Source organism: Elaeis guineensis, chromosome 16, assembly GCF_000442705.2.
Source record: "Elaeis guineensis isolate ETL-2024a chromosome 16, EG11, whole genome shotgun sequence".
Classification (NCBI taxonomy): domain Eukaryota; kingdom Viridiplantae; phylum Streptophyta; class Magnoliopsida; order Arecales; family Arecaceae; genus Elaeis; species Elaeis guineensis.
In genome coordinates this window covers 11,315,755-11,334,559 of record NC_026008.2, presented here as the reverse complement: position 1 = coordinate 11,334,559, position 18,805 = coordinate 11,315,755, and the positions used below count along the sequence as shown (strand labels likewise).

The following is an 18,805-nucleotide window of genomic DNA, read 5'->3' as shown; positions in this document are numbered from 1 at the left end:
TCAAGTACAAATATTGCTTATTCTTCAGGCACGTGGAGGCTAACGGTTATCCTGCTCGTGACGCTTGCCCAGCAACTGCCACTATCCTTTCCCGAAATTACGAAACTAAGTCTTCATTGTGGACAATAACAGCCGTTCGATTCTTTACATTTCTCTTCGAGCCGTCCATCAGACGCTTTGTTTGGACTGTTGACCGCCGGACTACCCATACACCCGCTGTGAAAAGGACAGGGGTATTTCCGACATTTCAAAGAAAGCGTGGTTTCTCTCCCATGCCAAATCTTATTTTTTTTAATACATAGTTATTAATTTTTAGCTATTATTATTATTATCATCATCATTATCATTTCCTTCTCAGGCGCCGCTCATCGTTTCGGGCACGGTCTTTCCCAACCGACACGGCTACCGTGACCCGTTTTCCGTTACCGTTGGCGTCTTATCGCTCCCAACCCAAACCGGCGACTCTCGGCCTTGTGTGAGGTCGGTTTCTCTCTCAAAATCTTTGGCCACCATTATCGGCGACCGAATGGGCGACAACGCCGGCAACGAAGGGGGAGCAGCGGATGTGCCGCCTGCGGCGTCGGGAGCGAACGCGGGGCTGGGAGGGAACGCGCCGCCGCCGTTCCTGAGCAAGACGTATGACATGGTGGACGACCCTGCGACGGACGCGATCGTGTCGTGGGGGGCGGGGAACAACAGCTTCGTGGTGTGGAACACGCCGGAATTCGCGCGGGACCTCCTCCCCAAGTATTTCAAGCACAACAACTTCTCCAGCTTCGTCCGCCAGCTCAACACCTATGTGAGCCTTCTCACCCTTTCTGATGATTTGCCTTCGGATTCTCTCTCTCTCCATTTTCCCTTTATGGATCGGTATAGAATGATGGATGCGTCTTAATTTCATCTTTATCCGTGTCGATTGGGGTTTGTTGAGCTCTGATGGAAGATAAGATTGGGATGGAAAAGTGTTGTTGAACATATGAAATATTTGCAAAATTTGTGTTTTATTCAAGAATATTAGAGATATGTGAGCTCTCTTCTCCTTATGTCCACAATATATGTTGTTAAACATATAAGTATTTTACTGAAGAATGTTGTTTAAACATATGCAATATGCGAGCCCTTAGATCTCAAGGCACTCTGTTCCAAGACCAGTCACTGTTTCCTCCTGAGTTTCAAGAAATTTCCAGGCACTCTTGGTTCCTTCCAGCCCTTAGATGGCGTCCTTCCCAAATAGATTTATCGAGAGATGAGCTTGAATACACTGTTACCTTTGCTTCTGCTCTCGCACTCCTTTTCATTCACTGAAGTGTATGACTTAGTTTTTGAACCAAGAGAGGCTGGGAAGCCTTATCAAATTTCACTCCTCTCACAGTTTTTGTCCCCTATTTCCAAGTAATTGAACAATCATAATTTTTAAAACGAATATGCAACATAAATCATGGATAAAATGTTCGAAGCGGTGGACCGAATGATTCTAATTATTGCGGTAGATTTCTGAACCTAGTTGGGACGGCTGGAGTTGAGCAAGATCCGCATGTGTAGCGAGATCGGCAAAATAAATCCTGATCGGAGTTAGCTCCAGCTGGAGCAGATGAGAAGGAGCATGCGGGAGAGAGAATGTGCATATTTAGAGGATCCCTTTGAGGCCTCTATTTATAGATAGAGTTGAAAGCCGTTTAGAGGGCGATATTTCTAGTCCATCCTGATCGGTTCGGACATAACATGGCGAGATTTGGGGTCGGAAATCTTGGAATGTGGCAGTTATGATTGGCTTATTTGCTTCAGGGCCAGCTGTCGTGCCACAGTCTTTCAAATTTGAAAAGAGGCGCAAGATTTTTGAATCAGACTGAGTTCGGCTGGAAGACTTTGAATTGGTGATGAAGGAGGAAACAAAAGGATAGATGAAACTCGAAGGATGCTGTATTCCACTTCACAAAACAAGATACAAAGTGTATCAGATATTGTCTTTTTCAAGATAGTTAATTCAAGTCTATCCATCTTATTCTAGTACTAGGACATTTATAGTCTAAACAGCACATTCTTAATGACTCATAAAATTAGAAATAGAAATTTAAATAAAGAGAAACTTTCGATGTTGATTTCTTAGTCCTCAAGACGTCTCTTGATTTTTCGATGTTGATTTCTCAGTCCTCAAGACATATCTTGGTTCTTGATTTGACTTCTTCTTCAAGGATTGACTTCTTGAAACTTGGTTAATCATAAATGAGATTTTGAGACCCTTCGCTTGCCACTACATCATCTTTTCCAAGTGAAAAGAACTTGTCCACGAGTTCAGAATCTTTTTCACCATGGTAAACAGATAAATCACGAACATTGAAGGTTGAATGGGTATGTATGTGTGCTGGCAACTCAACCTTGTATGCATTGTCGTTGATTTTCTTCAAAATCTTACAAGGGCCAACCTTCTTCTCTTTGAGCTTGTTGTATATACCAGCTAGAAACCTTTCATTCCTAAGAAAAACCCATGCAAGATCATCTTCTTTGAAAACTTGAATTTTTCTATGACCATCAGCTGCTTCTCTGTAAGACTTGTTATTTTCCTCAAGCTTCCTTCTCACCTCTTCATGAATCCTTGTTATAGTGATGGTAAAATCATTAGCCTTTTTATAAAAAGTAGGAGTATTGGCAAGATCAAGATAATGGATAGGAATTCGTCCATTAACAATTTCAAAAGGATTTTTTCTTGTAGACCGATTCACAGCTGAATTATAAGCAAACTTAGCTCTGGAGAGAACCAAATCCTACTACTTTAGCCTTTTTGAAGCAAGACTTCGAAGCACATTTTTCAAAGTTCTATTAACCACCTCCATTTGCCCATCGGTTTGAGGGTGATAAACACTACTATAGAACAATGTAGTGCCAATTTTCTTCTACAAGCTCCTCCAAAAATGATTAAGAAATTTTGTATCACGATCAGAAGTAATAGACTTAGGAAAATCATGGAGTCTAGCTACTTTGAAATAAAGATTAGCAATATAGGAAGCATCCATTGTCTTCTTGCAAGGAATGAAATGAGCCATTTTGAAAAATCGATCTACCACTATAAAAATAGAATCAATATTTCTTTGAGTCTTCGGTAAACCAACCACAAAATGCATACTAATATCCTCCCAAGGTCCATTAGGAATAGGCAATGGCATATAAGCACCTGAATTCTGACTTTGGCCTTTGCAAGTTTGACAAATACGGTGCCTCTTTACAAATTGTGCAACATCACAGTAAAGATTTGACCAAAAATACTTTTCTCTAACCAGCAAAAGAGTTTTATCTCTATCAAGATGGTCACCAAGTCCGCCACAATGGAGCTCCTTAATAACATATTCTCTGAAAGAGCATCTTGGAATGCACAAACATGTTCCTTTGAACAGAAAATCATCATGCAATAAATAATCTTCATATCTGTCTTCTTTGCATTTTTGATAAATTTCTTTGAAATCAGGATCCTCTGCATACGGTTCTCATATGAACCCAACTCCTTTCAGCTGCACAGTCATCATGTTTAAGAGAGAAATCCTCCTACTTAAAACATCAGTGACTTTATTCAGCCTTCCACTCTTATGCCTCAACATAAAAGTGTATTCTTGCAAGAAAGAGACCTAGCTAGCATGCTTTCTATTTGGCTTTGCTTGAGAATTAACATATTTGAGAGCCTCATGATTAGAGTTAAGAATAAACTCCCTTTGAATGAGATACGGCCTCCAATGACGAAGAGCTTGAACAATGACATAAAGCTCAACATCATAAGTAGAATACTTCTTCCTTGTCTCATTTAGCTTTTCACTGTAGAAGGCGATTGGATGACCTTCTTGACTAAGGACTCTACCAATTCCAACATAAGAAGTATCACAATCAACTTCGAAAATCTTCTTAAAATTTGGAAGTACAAGTATTGGTGTTGTGGACAGCTTCTCTTTAACAAGATTAAAGCTTTTCTCCATCTCCTCTGTCCCTTTGAATTCTCCTTTGAGACAATTAGTCAAAGGTGCTGCAATGGTGCTGAAGTCCTTAATGAATCAGTGATAGAATGAAGCCAATCTATGAAAGCTCCTCACTTGTTGTATATTCTTTGGAATAGGCCATTCCTGAACAGCTTTAATCTTTTCTTCATCCACCATCACACCTACAGGAGTTAGAACAAAGCCCAAAAAACGTAGGCGAGTGGTCAAGAATGAACACTTTTTGAGATTTACATAAAGCTTTTCTCTTCTCAAAGTCGTAAGAACAGCTCTCAAATGCTCAATATGGTCAAATGAATTTTGACTATAAACAAAAATATTATCAAAATAAACAACAACAAACTATCCAATGAAAGAGCTAAGAGCTTGATTCATTACTCTCATGAAGGCACTGAGAGCATTGGATAGACCAAACGGCATAACAAGCTACTCAAACAACCCTTCACATGTCTTAAATGCCATCTTCCATTCATCACTAGGCTTGATTCGAATTTGGTGATAGCCACTTCTAAGATCAATTTTTGAAAATACTTGTGCTCTAGTAAGCATGTCGAGCATATCATCAATTCTTGGAATTGAAAATCTGTACTTGATGGTAATTCGATTAAGTGCTTGGTTGTCCATACACATATGCCAAGAACCATCTTTCTTTGAAGCTAAGAGGGCAGGAATAGCAATTGGACTCAAACTTTCCCTGATGTAGTCTCTATTCATGAGGTCTTGCACCTGACGATTAAGTTTTTCATGCTCCTTTGGACTCATCCGGTAATGGGCTTTATTGGGTAAAGCAGCCTCTGGAATCAGATCAATTTGATGTTGGATATCCCTCAATGGAGAAAGACCACTAGGTAGCTCATATGGGGTGATGTCATCAAATTCTTCTAAGAGAATCTGAACTTTTTTTAGAACTTCCATGGGTTGTGTTTGTTCTTTAGCCACCAAAACATAAATCTCCTCATTATGGGTGGTCTCCTTCTCAAACTGTGACAAGGTAAGTAAAGCATTTCCCTCTCCTTTTATGCTAGGTTTGGGAACACATGTCTTTACACAGTACAAGAACAATTTCAGTTTTTCCAATAATGAATGTATATGTGTTCTTCCTGCCATCATGCATCGCACCCTTGTCATTTGCCAAGGTCTACCCAAGAGTATATGTCCAATATCCATAGAAGCAATATCACACCAAACTTCATCATGATAATTTTTACCCATAAAAAATGAAACAAGACATTTCTTATCAATTTTTATCTCATTGTCTTTCTTTATCCATAAGACAGAATATGGATAAGGATGTGGCATGGCTTTGAGTTTGAGCTTGTTCACCATCTCTTGAGAAACAAAGTTCTTAAAGCTGCCTCCATCAATGACTATGGAACATACTCTCCCGTAGGTTATGTCATAGCCAGTCTTGTTCATTATTCTGTTTTGGGCCTGCAAGAACCTTTTGAATCACCAAGCATTCTCCATCTTCTGGTTCAATCTCCTCTCGTTCTTGTTCAGCATCATCATCATACTTTGGCTTGATATCTTCAGCTTGCTGTTCTTCTTCTTCATTCACAAAATTCGCACAAGCATCATTTTAGCTTTCTGGACACTCGCTCATATAATGATCAGATTGACCACATTTGAAATAAGTAATGGACTTGCCCTTAACTAGGCTATTTGGAATTGAACCGCCACCTCCTTTTTTTGAACAATTCTTGCTGGAAGATTCAACTTTTGAGGGATAAAAGCTCTGAACATTTGCATACTTCCTTGCTTCATGTCTAGAGAGTTTTGTCTCTACCTTCAGAGCTAATTGGTAAATATCATTCAAACTCCATATCTGCTGCAACTCCACTTCATCTCTAATAGGTAACTTCAGCCCACTGACATATCTGGCTACAAGTTGATCTTCTGTTTCCTGTATATTGTATCTGGCCATCAACTTATAAAATTCTTCTATATAATCAGTAACACTCCTGTTGTCTTGCTGCAAAGTGTTGAATTGCATAAAAATAGTCTGAGCAAAATTTGAAGGAAGAAAATTCTCACGTAACCTTGCCTTCATCTTCTCCTAAGAAGCAATCTTAGGCTTCGCTTTTCGCAATCTCATCTCTTGCACCTTATCCCACCATGTGGATGCATAGCCTCGAGGCCTTGTTGCAACAAGCTTCACCTTTTGATTATCGGGGATGTCTTTGTACTCAAAGAATTTCTGTATGGCACTCAACCAATTCAGAAATTCTTCTGGTTGTAAACGGCCATGGAATTCTAGCAAATCAATCTTAATGGAGTCATCTCATGCAAATTTCTTAAATAAATTTTGAGTTCGCCTATTGGCAAAAAGATTCACTTGGTCTAAATCATCACTGGAATAGCCATGATTGGAACTTTGTTCGCTTTTGGCTTCCTGACGTTCAAGACATAAGGTCAACTCCTCAACTTGTCTTCGAAGCTTCTGAATCTCAGCATCATGTTCATCACCCACATTCTCCCTTATAGGGTCACCTCTACCACGTCCACCTCTTCTTCCCCTTGTTGCCATGGGAAAAGAAATGAAAAGGCCAAGAGCATAGCTAGGCTCTGATACCAAATGATGAGGGAGGAAACAAAAGGATAGATGAAATTCGAAGTGTTGCTCCTTGAATTGATTTTGATGATTACAAAGTATTTGAGGGGGTTACTAATGATTTTGGTTTGAAAAAAGATTTATTATTTTTCAGGGGCAAAATCGTAATTTTACCAAGTCCTAATTCGAAAGCCTCAAGAGCAAGAACAGAAGATTTGTGATCTATTGGAGGAAATTTTACAATTTTTGAATGTATATTTTGAAAAAAAATAATGTTTATAAAATTGAGTCGAGCCCATGAGTCGACTCATGTCAAATGGGGCTGAACGGCATACTGTTTTTTAGTTGGCACATTCAATTGAGTCGATCCCATGAGTCGATTACTGTGCATGAGTCGACCCTATGAGTCAACCTCTGTTGCTGTACATGTCAAAATTACAGAACAATCATTTTTTTTTCTGTGCCATAGTAGTCGACCCCATGAGTCGACTCATGTGTATGAGTTGACCCTATGAGTCAACCCTTGCGACGGAAAAACTCCGTAACGGTTAGTTTTTCAGCTTGTTTTGACGCATTTAATGCTCATTTAATGATCTCCAATGGCTCTAAAACTATCCAGATCACTCTCCACCATTATTTGAAGCTATAAAAAGCACTTAAAGAAGGGAATAAAAAAGATTTTTCAAGCATTCATTTCAATCCCAAGCAAAAAGCCTTCTTAAAGTTAAAGAAGCTTTCATTTCAAGTTCACCAACTCTTCAAGAGCTCATTCAAGTCTTCAATAACCTTGAGGAGAATCAGAAAAGCTTCTTCATTGTTGTGTAAAGTATATTTAAAGCTTTATTTGCTCATTAAAGGAGCTACATTTGTATTTCCGTGTGATTAACTGTTATATTATGTTTTTGAGTTGATCTTTAGTTTTAGAAGGGTTCCAAAATGTAGAAAGATTGATCCGAACCTTGAATCGAATTGTATTGGATTAGTTTGTATCCGAGAAACAAGTGTTCTAGTTTGGGATAGCTAGAGCCCGAGGTACCGACGTTGTATTCTTATTGAATACGGTTTAGTGGATTTGAATTTCCAAGTAGGAGCTTGGGGAGTGGATGTAGGTGCAAGGTTGGCACCGAACCACTATAAATCTTGGTTGTTTGTGGTGTGCTTACTTATTCTCTATCTTATTTTCTTTTTCTTCTTGCACTCTTGCATCTAATATCTTTACTTTGCTTAAATCACTCACTTCAACTAACTTGCCTTTTATTACTGAATCCTTGTGGTTCTAGATTAATTTTAAATTTTCAAAAATCCAATTCACCCTCCCTCTTGGGTTGCATAGCTGGGCAACAAGTGGTATCAGAGCCCGGTGCTCTAGTCCTACTTTGATTTAACCATCAAAAAGCTAAAGATCTATGGCAATTCAAGTTGGTGCTTCACTAGCCGAGGGGCAGTTCACAAACCGACCTCCACTTTTCAATGGGTCAAATTATACCTATTGGAAAGCTCGGATGAAAATCTTTATTCAAGCACTTGACTATGATATGTGGAGTATCATAGTAAATGGACCACACACACCCACTAAAATAATTGATGGTGTGGAATCAACCAAACCCAAAAAAGAATGGGATGAGGTTGACAAGAAAATGGCTCAACTTAATGCAAAAGCCATGAATGTTTTATATTGTGTTCTAGATACTAATGAATTCAATCGTATTTCAACATGCATGTCAGCTAAGAAAATATAAGATAGATTAGAAGTAACTCATGAAGGAACTAATCAAGTGAAGGAATCAAAAATTAACATGCTTGTACATAAATATGAACTCTTTAAAATGGAGCATGATGAATCAATAACTGAGATGTTTACTCGTTTTACTGATATTATTAATGATCTAAAAAGTCTTGGTAAGTCTTATTCCAACAGTGATCTCGTGAGAAAGATTCTTAGATCTTTATCAAGGACTTGGGAGGCCAAAGTGACCGCAATCCAAGAAGCCAAAGATCTGAATATCTTATCCTTAGAGGAGCTTCTAGGATCACTAATGACACATGAGCTGAGCATGAAACAACATCAAGAAGAAGATGTCAAAAAGAAGACAATCATCCTCAAATCCACTGCTCAACTTGATGAGGAATCCGATGATATGGAAAATGGAGAGCAGGATGAAAAAATGACCCTCATTACTAGAAAGTTTAAGAAATTTTTGAAGAAAAGAAGACAAAGAATGAGGAAGAGGCCACTACAAAAGGGGAACATAGTAAAAAGAAAGATAAGGAGCAACCCCTTATTTGTTATGAATGTAAGAAGCCGGGACACTTTAAGTCTGAATATCCACAACTTAAGAAGGGTTTCAAGAAGTACAGAAAAAAGGCTATGATGGCTACATGGAGTAGAAGTGATGAGTCAAGCTCTGAAGAAGAAGATTCAAATGAACAAGCCAACTTGTGTCTTATGGCACATGAAAATGAGGTAAACACTGAAACTTCTAATGACTTTACCTTTGAAGAACTTCATGAAGTATTTTATGATCTAATTGATGAACTAAAGAAGCTAGGGATAAAAAACAAAGAATTGAAATCAAAGAATCAATCTTTACTAAAAGAAAATGAGATTATTTCAAATGAAAAATCAACTTTGTCTCAAGAAAATATGAACTTAAAAAATGTGATTGCCAAGTTAAAACCAATGATTGAAAAGTTCACTTTAAGTTCAAATAAACTTCAAATGATACTTGACAATTAAAAGGCCATTTATGATAAAGCCGGTCTTGGATATAACCCTTTAAAGAAATAAAAATTTCTGAAAAATATCTTTGTAAACTCATCATGCAATAAATTTTCAAATATTACTTGTTTTAAATGTGATAAAGTAGGACACAAATCTTATACATGTTTTTCTAACAAATCTGAAAATTCTAATATGAAGAAAATATGGGTTCCAAAAGAAACCATTGTGACTAACTAAAGAGGACCCAAGAAAACTTGGGTACCTAAAGTCAAAACTTGATTTTTATATGTAGGTGTGTCTTGCATCCCAAGGAACAAATCGGAAATGGTATCTTGATAGCAGGTGCTCAAGGCATATGACTGGTGATGAATCCCAATTTATCACACTTAATGCTAAAGATGGAGGGATGGTCACCTTTGGAGACAATGACAAAAGAAAAATTATCGGTATAGGTAACATTGGTATCACTTCCTTCAAGTATATTGAAAATGTTTTATTAGTAGATGGTTTGAAACATAATCTATTAAGCATCAGTCAATTTTGTGATAAAGGATACAAAGTCATTTTTGAATCTTCATTATGCATAGTAACTAGTCCTATTGATGAAGGCATTAAATTTGTTGGGCATAGACATGGTATTGTCTATATGGTAGACTTGAATGATCTTTCCAAAATAAACATGCAATGCCTAGTAGCTTTGAATGTCAAGATTAATGAGACTAATTGGCTTTGGCATCATAGGTTTGCACATATTAGCATGCATTCACTTTCAAAACTTATTAAAAAGGAATTGGTTACCGGCTTACTCAAATTAAATTTTGAAAAGGATAGAATTTGTGATGCATGCCAACTGGGTAAACAAACAAGAGTCTCATTCAAATCTAAAAATATTGTTTCAACTTCTAGACCATTAGAACTATTGCACATGGATTTATTTGGACCCATTAGAACTACTAGTCTAGGTGAAAAATGATATGGCTTTGTGATTATTGATGATTTTTTTTATTTTATATAGGTCTTCTTTTTTGCACATAAAGATGAAACTTTTCATGTGTTCTCAAAATTTTATCGAAAAGTCACTAATGAAAAAGATTTTTCAATTCAAAATATTTGAAGTGATCATGGAACCGAATTTAAAAATCAAGATTTTGAAAAGTTTTGTGATGAAAAAGGTATTGACCACAATTTTTCAGCACCTAGGACACCCCAACAAAATGGGGTAGTAGAAAGAAAAAATAGAATCCTTGAAGAAATGGTCCGTACCATGCTATGGGAAAGCAACCTCCTAAGATATTTTTGGGCGGAAGCAATTAACACGGCATGTTACATATTAAACTGTGCTTTAATTAGACCAATTTTAAAGAAAACTCCTTATGAGCTTTGGAAAGAAAGAAAACCAAACATTGCATATTTTCATGTTTTTGGTTGCCGATGTTTTGTTTTGAACAATGGTAAAGAAAGACTAAAAAAATTTGATGCAAAATCCGATGAAGCTATTTTTCTTGGTTACTCCTCTTCTAACAAAGCTTTTAGAGTTTTCAACAAAAGAACTTTAGTAGTAGAGGAGTCAATACATGTTGTTTTTGATGAAACTAATGATCTTCTTTCAAGGAAGAATGAAGGTATTGATGATGTAGATCCTCTTATAGAAGGGATGAAGGAGATTGTTGGTGCAAAAATCCGCTTGCGCCGGAGAAGCTGGAGTCGAGGAAGTCGCGGTCGCCGCCGGGACCTGCAAAGGAAGTCTAAACCGGAGGTGGGGTTGCTCCGGCAAGACCCTTCGACGCTCAAGTCAGTTCTCTGCCTCAACAAGAATGGAGTGCTCGAACGGAGAATTTAGCAGAGTTTTTAGATAAAAGATGAGAGCTTATAGAATAACGTATCTGGAGCCCCTTTTTATAGGCGGAGGGGGCAGTAGCCTGACAGCGACATCTGTAACCGTCTGGCAGTGGGCCGCCCAGAGTCAGGAAGAATTTATTGCGGAGGGTAATGGAGTGGGATCGTGGCTATCGCCGTGGCTCGCCACGTGGAATCAGTTACGGGGAGTGGAGCGACGTCCGCTGTCGTGACTCGTCAGGGAGTGGTGGAATCGCACAGGATCCGCCGTAGGGAGTGAAGCAGAATCGTGGCCGTTAATATGGCTTGCCAGGGAATAATGGAGCTGCGTAGGGTCCGCCGTAGGGAGTGGAGTAGTGTTGTCCGTTACCGTGGCCTGCCAGGGGGTCCAGACCTGTCGGCTGAAGTTTGATTAGAGTCGGTAGCGAGGTCCGGTACCAGTAGGAGTTTGGGCGAGGTCTTCCCGCAATCGGAATAGATGACGGAGTCTGGCTTCCGTAGGAGTCCGGACGAAGCCTACTTGCAGTTAGGGTCGTGGGCGGAGTCCGGCTCCCGTAGGAGTCTGGGCGGAGTCTTCCTGCAATTAAAGTCAAAGGCGAAGTCCGGCTCCCGTAGGAGTCCGGACGAGGCTTACCGGCAGTTGATGTTGAGGACGAAGCCCGGCTCCCGTAGGAGTCCGGGCGGAGTCTACTCGCGGTTGAAGTCGTCGGCGGAGTCCGGCTCCCGGAGTCCGGACGAAGTTTGCTTGCGGTTTAAGTTGTTGGCGGAGTCCGGCTCCCGTAGGAGTCCGGACGGAGTCCGGCTCCTGTAGGAGTCCGGACGGAGTCTGTTTGCAGCTGTTGGAGTCGAGGGCGAAGCCCGGCTCCCGTAGGAGTCCGGGCGGAATCTTCATGCAATTAAAGTTAAAGGCGAAGTCCGGCTCCCGTAGGAGTCCGGACAAGGCTTACCGGCAGCTGATGTTGAGGACAGAGCCCGGCTCCCGTAGGAGTCCGGGCGGAGTCTACTTGCGGTTGAAGTTGTCGGCGGAGTCCGGCTCCCGTAGGAGTCCGGACGGAGTCTGTCTGCAGCTGTTGGAGTCAAGGGCGAAGTCCGGCTCTCGTAGGAGTCCGGGCGGAGTCCTCCTGGAGTTGATGCCGCGGTCGGAGCCCGGTTCCCGTAGGAGTCCGGGCGAAGTCCTCCTGGAGCTGATGCCGCGGTCGGAGCCCGGTTCCCGTAGGAGTCCGGGCGAAGTCCTCCTGGAGCTGATGCCGCGGTCGGAGCCCGGTTCCCGTAGGAGTCCGGGCGAAGTCCTCCTGGAGCTGATTCTGCTGAGGACTTCGGCTGTGGGTATTTTATACCCAACACCAGTCCCCCTACTTCCGAGTTCGAATTTCGAATGAACGAAGTACAGAGAGATGGGCACAGCCGAAACCGTCCCTTCGAATCCTGCGCACCGCCGCTCCCAGATACTTTGGCATTAAATGTGTGCATGTCAGAGCTCTTTTTCTGGTTAAGGCGACCTGAAGAGTCTTTTCGGAACTCCCGCCGAAACGCGATCCCAAGCGTCGCGCTACGAAAATTTGCGAACGGTCAATCCTTGATAGCGGCGAGGGGGACATGCGGGACACGTGGCATGCATCAGTTGGCCTAGGGACACCCGCCGCCATAACTGCGCTAAGATCCGCTGGCTATTTAAACCCCCTACTCTTCCTTCGGGGTTTCATTCTGCCGAGAGGACGGCACCTTTCTTTCGTCTGAGAGCCTAGCTACTCAGCTACTTCCTCCGCACCGGTCCTTGCCGTCTTCAGCCCCCTGATTCTTCTCTAAGGGGTTCCCACGCCATGTCCTCTACCCCGGAGGCCATCCTCGAAGGGATGTCTAGGGCTTGGAGGAAGGCGAGGAGGAGAACAGCGGCCGGTGAGGATCCCCGTCGTTTCAAAGGGGGCTCAAGGAAGAATTCCTTCAACAACAAGAGTTTAATAACGGGGGCCGCCGGTAACGGTATTCTGCCCAAGAATTTCGGAGTAGCAAGGCGGGGCGATACCGGTCAAGAGGGCAGAGCTGTAGTCACAAGTTGTGGCGGGATCCTTGATGCCGTCGGGGCCGAGGGACCAGAAGCGGTCGGCGTCGACGGTGGGGCAGTAAAATTTGTTGGGGGGACGGTGGAAGTAGCGCATGCCGACCTTGCCGGAGCATTTTGGACGGTGGCTGCCACGGAGCATTTGGTGATGACGCATATCTCTGGTGCCACTGCTGCCCCCGGGGTGACTCCGGTTCTTCTTGAAACAGGTCTTCGCCGCCGCTGCCATTGCCCCTACTGCCCCCGGGAATCTATCCCGTCCTTTTCCCCCTAAGGTTGGGACTTCGGAGGTGGAGCGAAACAAGTCGGGGCGAAAGCCGATGAGCCCGTCACACGCACTGGACAACACGGCTGGGAAGGACAGAAATGGGAAGAGAAGTTTGCAGCTTGAAGCGGCCTCCGATGTATTCTTTCCAAACCGTGTTCGCGAGACTTGCAATGATGTATTTTTTTTTTTTTTTTGCCCACCGGGTCTTGTAACGTACACCTCGTTGGTTAAAAATGAAAAGGAGATTTTGTTACCTCGTCTGCATCTTGCATCAAATAGTAGTCTGTCGAACTTCTTTATTCTTCTTTCTTCTCTCTTCCTCCTTTTCTTCTTTTCTTTTTCACGTCGTCCTAAGGTCATCGACGACCCCTTTTATTCGTGGAGGACTGTTATTCACCGAGCTCCTTTTCGACTTTTACGCCGTTCGAAGATACCCGGTTGTCATTTTTCCGTCAATGGCTGCAGGCTCGCATGGGGCCATTCGGGCCCGGGGTCCCTCCCAGGGCTTGAATTCGGGGATCCGAGCCTCTGTCACCCTAAGTGAGTTGTCCCATTTTGTGTCGAAAACTTCCTCAAAAGCTGGGACTCCCGATGGGATCCCCAGTCCTTGCGGTGACAGAGTTTTCTGTACCTCGACCGCTGTCCGTTTTCCAATCGTAGCTGTCATGATCCGTTGCCTCCCTTTTTCCTTTTCGCTCGGAACTTTTCTCCGCTGAAGTCAAGGCGAAGTTCGGCTCCCGTGGGAGTCCGGACGAAACCCTTCTGTGATTGGAGTCGTGGGCGGAGTCCGGCTCCCGTAGGAGTTCGGGTGGAGTTTTTTTTGGCGTCGTGAACGGAGCCCGGCTCCCGTAGGAGTCCGGGTGGAGTCTTCCTTGGCGTCGTGGACGGAGCCCGGCTCCTGCAGGAGTCAGGGCGAAGTCTTCCTGCAATCAAAGTAGAGTATGAAGTCCGGCTCCCGTGGGAGTCCGGACAGGATTTATCAGAAATCGAAGTTGGCGGCGGGGCCTGGCTCCCGTATAGGTCCGGGCTGGGTTTACCACCGGTTGAAGTTGCTTAAGCTAGGACAAGGTTTTCCTCCTGGGGGGCGCATATGGGCGTTGCAGGGCCTCTCCCCCATCCGGTCTAAGAGAACCGGGCCTTTGACTTTGCTCATGTCAGGACGAGGTCCTCCTCCTGTTCCTGACATGGCTGTGGGGGCACATTAGGGCGCTGTAAGGCCTCTCCCCCCATTCGGTCTAAATGGAACCGGGCCTTCGATTTTGCTCAAGTTAGGGCGAGGTTCTTCTCCTGTCCCTAACAGGGCTGTGGGGGCACAAATGGGCGTTGTAGGGCCTCTCCCCCCATCCGGTCTAAATGGAATCGGGCCTTCGACTTTGCTCAAGTTAGGGCGAGGTTCTCCTCCTGTCCCTAACAGGGCTGTGGGGGCACATATGGGCATTGTAGGGCCTCTCCCCCCATCCGGTCTAAATGGAACCGGGCCTTCGACTTTGCTCAAGTTAGGGCGAGGTTCTCCTCCTGTCCCTAACAGGGCTGTGGGGGCACATATGGGCATTGTAGGGCCTCTCCCCCCATCCGGTCTAAATGGAACCGGGCCTTCGACCTTGTCGGGATGACGTTTCCCTTTCGTTTCTGACACAGTTTGTGCGAATTGTTCAAAGACATACAGGTATGCAATTTTCAATTAAAATGAAGTTATTGGTAGTACACCCGTAAGTTTTTCGAGTTCCACGGTCGCGGGAGGTCGGCTCCTCCGAGTTCCTTAAGATAATAAGTTCCCGGCCGGACTACTTCTTTGACTTCATACGGTCCTTCCCAGTTTGGGGCGAGTTTCCTCCGGTCCTGAGGTTGCGAGACAGCAGCTCGTCGAAGCACTAGATCTCCTGCTTTAAAGGCTTTGTTCTTGACCCGGGCATTGTAATATCGAGCAACTTTCTGTCTGTAGGCTGCCATTCGAACCTGAGCGATCTCCCGTCTTTCTTCCAGCAGGTCGAGGTTGGCTCTAAGACTTTGTGAATTTTGATGTTCGTCGAATGCCACGACTCGTGCCGACGGGAGTTTAAGCTCGATCGGGATGACGGCTTCCGTACCGAAGGCTAAAGCAAAGGGGATCTCCCCCGTAGGTAACCTCTGGGTAGTTCGATACGCCCATAGCACATGATAAAGCTCGTCCGCCCAAGTTCCCTTTGCTTTTTCAAGCCTTGTCTTAATCCCCTGTAAAAGGGTTCTGTTAGTCACCTCAGCTTTGCCGTTCGCCTGAGAATGGGCTACTGATGTGAAGTTGTGGGAGATGTTTAGATCTTCACAGAATTCGACGAATTTTGCTCCCGCGAATTGCCGTCCATTATCAGTGATTAGGGTTCTAGGTAGACCGAACCTGCACACGATTGACTTCCAGACGAAATCTTGTACTTTCGCTTCTGTGATTTTCGCTAGTGGTTCGGCTTCAACCCATTTGGTGAAGTAGTCGATCGCTACAAGGAGGAACTTTCTTTGTCCAGACGCCATGGGAAAGGGGCCAAGGATATCCATCCCCCATTGTGCAAAAGGCCATGGGGCACTCAAGGGTGTGAGCTCGGTGGCGGGTTGTCTCTGGACGTTGGCGTATCTCTGGCATCGATCACACTTTTTGATATATTCAATCGAATCATGATGCATCGTTGGCCAGTAATATCCTTGGCGGAGCAGCTTGTGGGATAAAGATCTAGCTCCCAAATGGTTTCCGCAAACTCCCTCGTGTACTTCCCATAAGGCGTAGTCAGCTTCCGAGGGCCGGAGGCATTTCAAGAGGGGCAAGGAGTATGATCTTTTGTACAATTTGCCCTCATAAAGGATGTACCGGGAGGCTTGATTTCGGAGCTTCCGAGCCTCCTTCGCGTCCTGGGGGAGAACTCCATCTCTAAGATAGGTTATCAGCGGGTCGACCCAGCTGGGCTCGTGGTCGATCTCTATTACGGGCCGCGATTCTTCTGTACTCGGGCGTTTTAGAACTTCAAAGAGGACGCCTTTGGGCAATTCGGCCGGAGCCGATGTCGCCAGCTTGGAGAGAAGATCGGCTCTGGTATTCTCCAGCCTTGGAATCTGTCTAATGTTGAAGATGCTGAAGGCGGGGGTGAGCTCCTTTACCTTCTCAAGGTATCTGGTCATACTGTCCTCCCGCGCTTCGTAACTCCCGCTGACTTGTCCCACCACTAGTTGGGAGTCGCTGTGTACCCGGAGTTGACCTATTCCCAGCTCTTTGGCGATCCTTAGTCCTGCGATCAGAGCTTCATATTCCGCTCCATTGTTTGTTGCGGGAAACTCGAAACGCAGGGCGTACTCCGCGATGACCCCCTCTGGACTGACCAAGATCAGGCCTGTGCCTGCGCCCGACATGTTGGAAGATCCGTCCACATAGAGGGTCCAAAAGCGATCGGAGGGATTAGTCTCTTCGTTGGGGGAGTTCGGTTGGGACTTCAGGTCGTCACCTTGGCTTTGTTTAAGTTCAGCCTCCTCTGGGATGGTACACTCTACTATGAAATCTGCCAGTATTTGGGCCTTCACTGCTGGCCTGGGTCGATAATTGATGTCGAATTCCGTGAGCTCGATCGCCCATTTCGCCATCCTCCCGGAGGTATCTGCCCGGTGCAGGACCGCCTTGATTGGTTGGTCGGTGAGTAGTGTCACGGTGTGCCCTTGAAAGTAGGGTCGGAGCCTCCGAGCTGCAACCAACAAGGCGTAGGTCAGTTTTTCTAATTTGGTGTACCTGGTCTCGGCGTCCCTCAGCGCGCGGCTAATGTAGTAGACTGGTCGCTGGACTTTCGTTTCTTCTTTGACAAGGACGGCCGTGAGGGCCATGGGAGAGACCGCTAGGTATAAAAATAGTTTCTCCCCAGGTTCAGACTTTGCCAACAGCGGGGGTGAGCTAAGGTAGCTTCTTAACTCTTCGAACGCCTGTTGGCACTCAGAGGTCCAACAGAAGTTCTTCGGCTGCTTGAGGGTTTGAAAGAAGGGCAAGCACCGTTCGGCCGAACCTCCTTGTGAGGCGCTGAACCTCCTTGATCGACTTTGGGGCGGTCATCTTCTGGATGGCGCGAATTTTCCTTGGATTGGCCTCAATCCCGTGTCCTGATACCATGAAGCCCAGGAACTTTCCTGAGGTTACCCCGAAAGCGCATTTAGTTGGTTCAGCTTCATTCTATACTTTCGAAGAGCATCAAAGGTTTCCTCGAGGTCGGCGACATGATTTCTGGAAGACTTGCTTTTTACGAGCATATCGTCCACGTAGACCTCCATGTTTCGGCCGATCTGCTCTTTGAAGATTTTGTTCACCAACCGTTGGTAGGTTGCGCCCGCATTCTTGAGGCCGAAAGGCATGACCCTGTAACAGTAAAGGCCGCGATTAGTGATGAAAGCTGTCTTTTCTTCATCTTCCGACGTCATTCTAATTTGATTATAGCCGGAGAACGCATCCATAAAGGTGAGGAGCTCATGGCCTGAGGTCGCGTCCACCAATTGGTCGATTCGGGGAAGGGGGTAGCTGTCCTTTGGACAAGCCTTATTCAGCTTTTTGAAGTCTATGCACATCCTCCACTTGCCGTTTGTTTTCTTGACCAAAACAACATTGGAAATCCAATCAGGATAATTGACTTCCTTAATGAATCCGGCCTTGAGAAGCTTATCCACTTCCTCGGCTATCGCCTTCTGCCTCTCCGGGGCATGACTCCGGATTTTTTCTTTTGTCGGTCGATGCTTCGGATCGACTGCCAGATGATGCTCCATGACTTCCGTGTCAATCCCCGGCATGTCCGCTGGAACCCAAGCGAAAACGTCCGCATTCCTTCGGAGGAAATCAATAAGACGCGTCCGCACCTCCTCCCCTAGGTTGGAGCCAATTAACGCCACATGCTCCGCGTTCCCATCATTCAAAGGGATTGGTACCAGATCTTCGATTGGGCCGCCCCTTTCTTCGGTGAGGTCGTCGCGAGCATCCAGTCCATCGACGGGACAGGGGTCAGCCCGATCGCTTCTTTGCAAGGCGATGTTGTAGCAATGTCTGGCCAGGGCTTGGTCTCCCCGGACCTCTCCGATCCCCTGGTTGGTGGGGAACTTCAACTTCAAATGGTAGGTTGAAACGACAGCTCTGAGAGCATTGAGGCCGGGTCGGTCAAGGATTGCATTGTAGGCGGATGGCGCCTTCACCACCAAGAAATTCATCAGAGCCCTGGACTGCTTTGGATACTGACCCGCGGCCACAGTCAAAGCTATCATTCCTTCCGTCGGAACGGCGTCACCGGTAAACCCTACCAAGGGGGAGCAAATCGGTCTCAGATGACCGCCAAGAGCGGACATTCTTGAAAAGACGTCGTAGAACAAGATGTCGGCCGAACTTTCGTTGTCGACAAGAATGCGACGG

The 18,805-nt window shown here is 44.7% G+C and overlaps 1 protein-coding gene across 1 annotated transcript in view; it reads left to right on the top strand.

Moving 5' to 3' along the window:
• Nucleotides 1–339: 339 nt before the first annotated feature.
• The window catches only part of LOC105035916 (heat stress transcription factor A-1), a 54,981-nt gene continuing 36,515 nt past the window's right edge, over nucleotides 340–18,805 (top strand). The window contains exon 1 of the mRNA XM_010911631.4: nucleotides 340–799. Coding sequence (XP_010909933.1) covers nucleotides 527–799 — 273 coding nt within the window. The 5' untranslated portion in view covers nucleotides 340–526. The remainder of the gene's footprint in view (nucleotides 800–18,805) is intronic.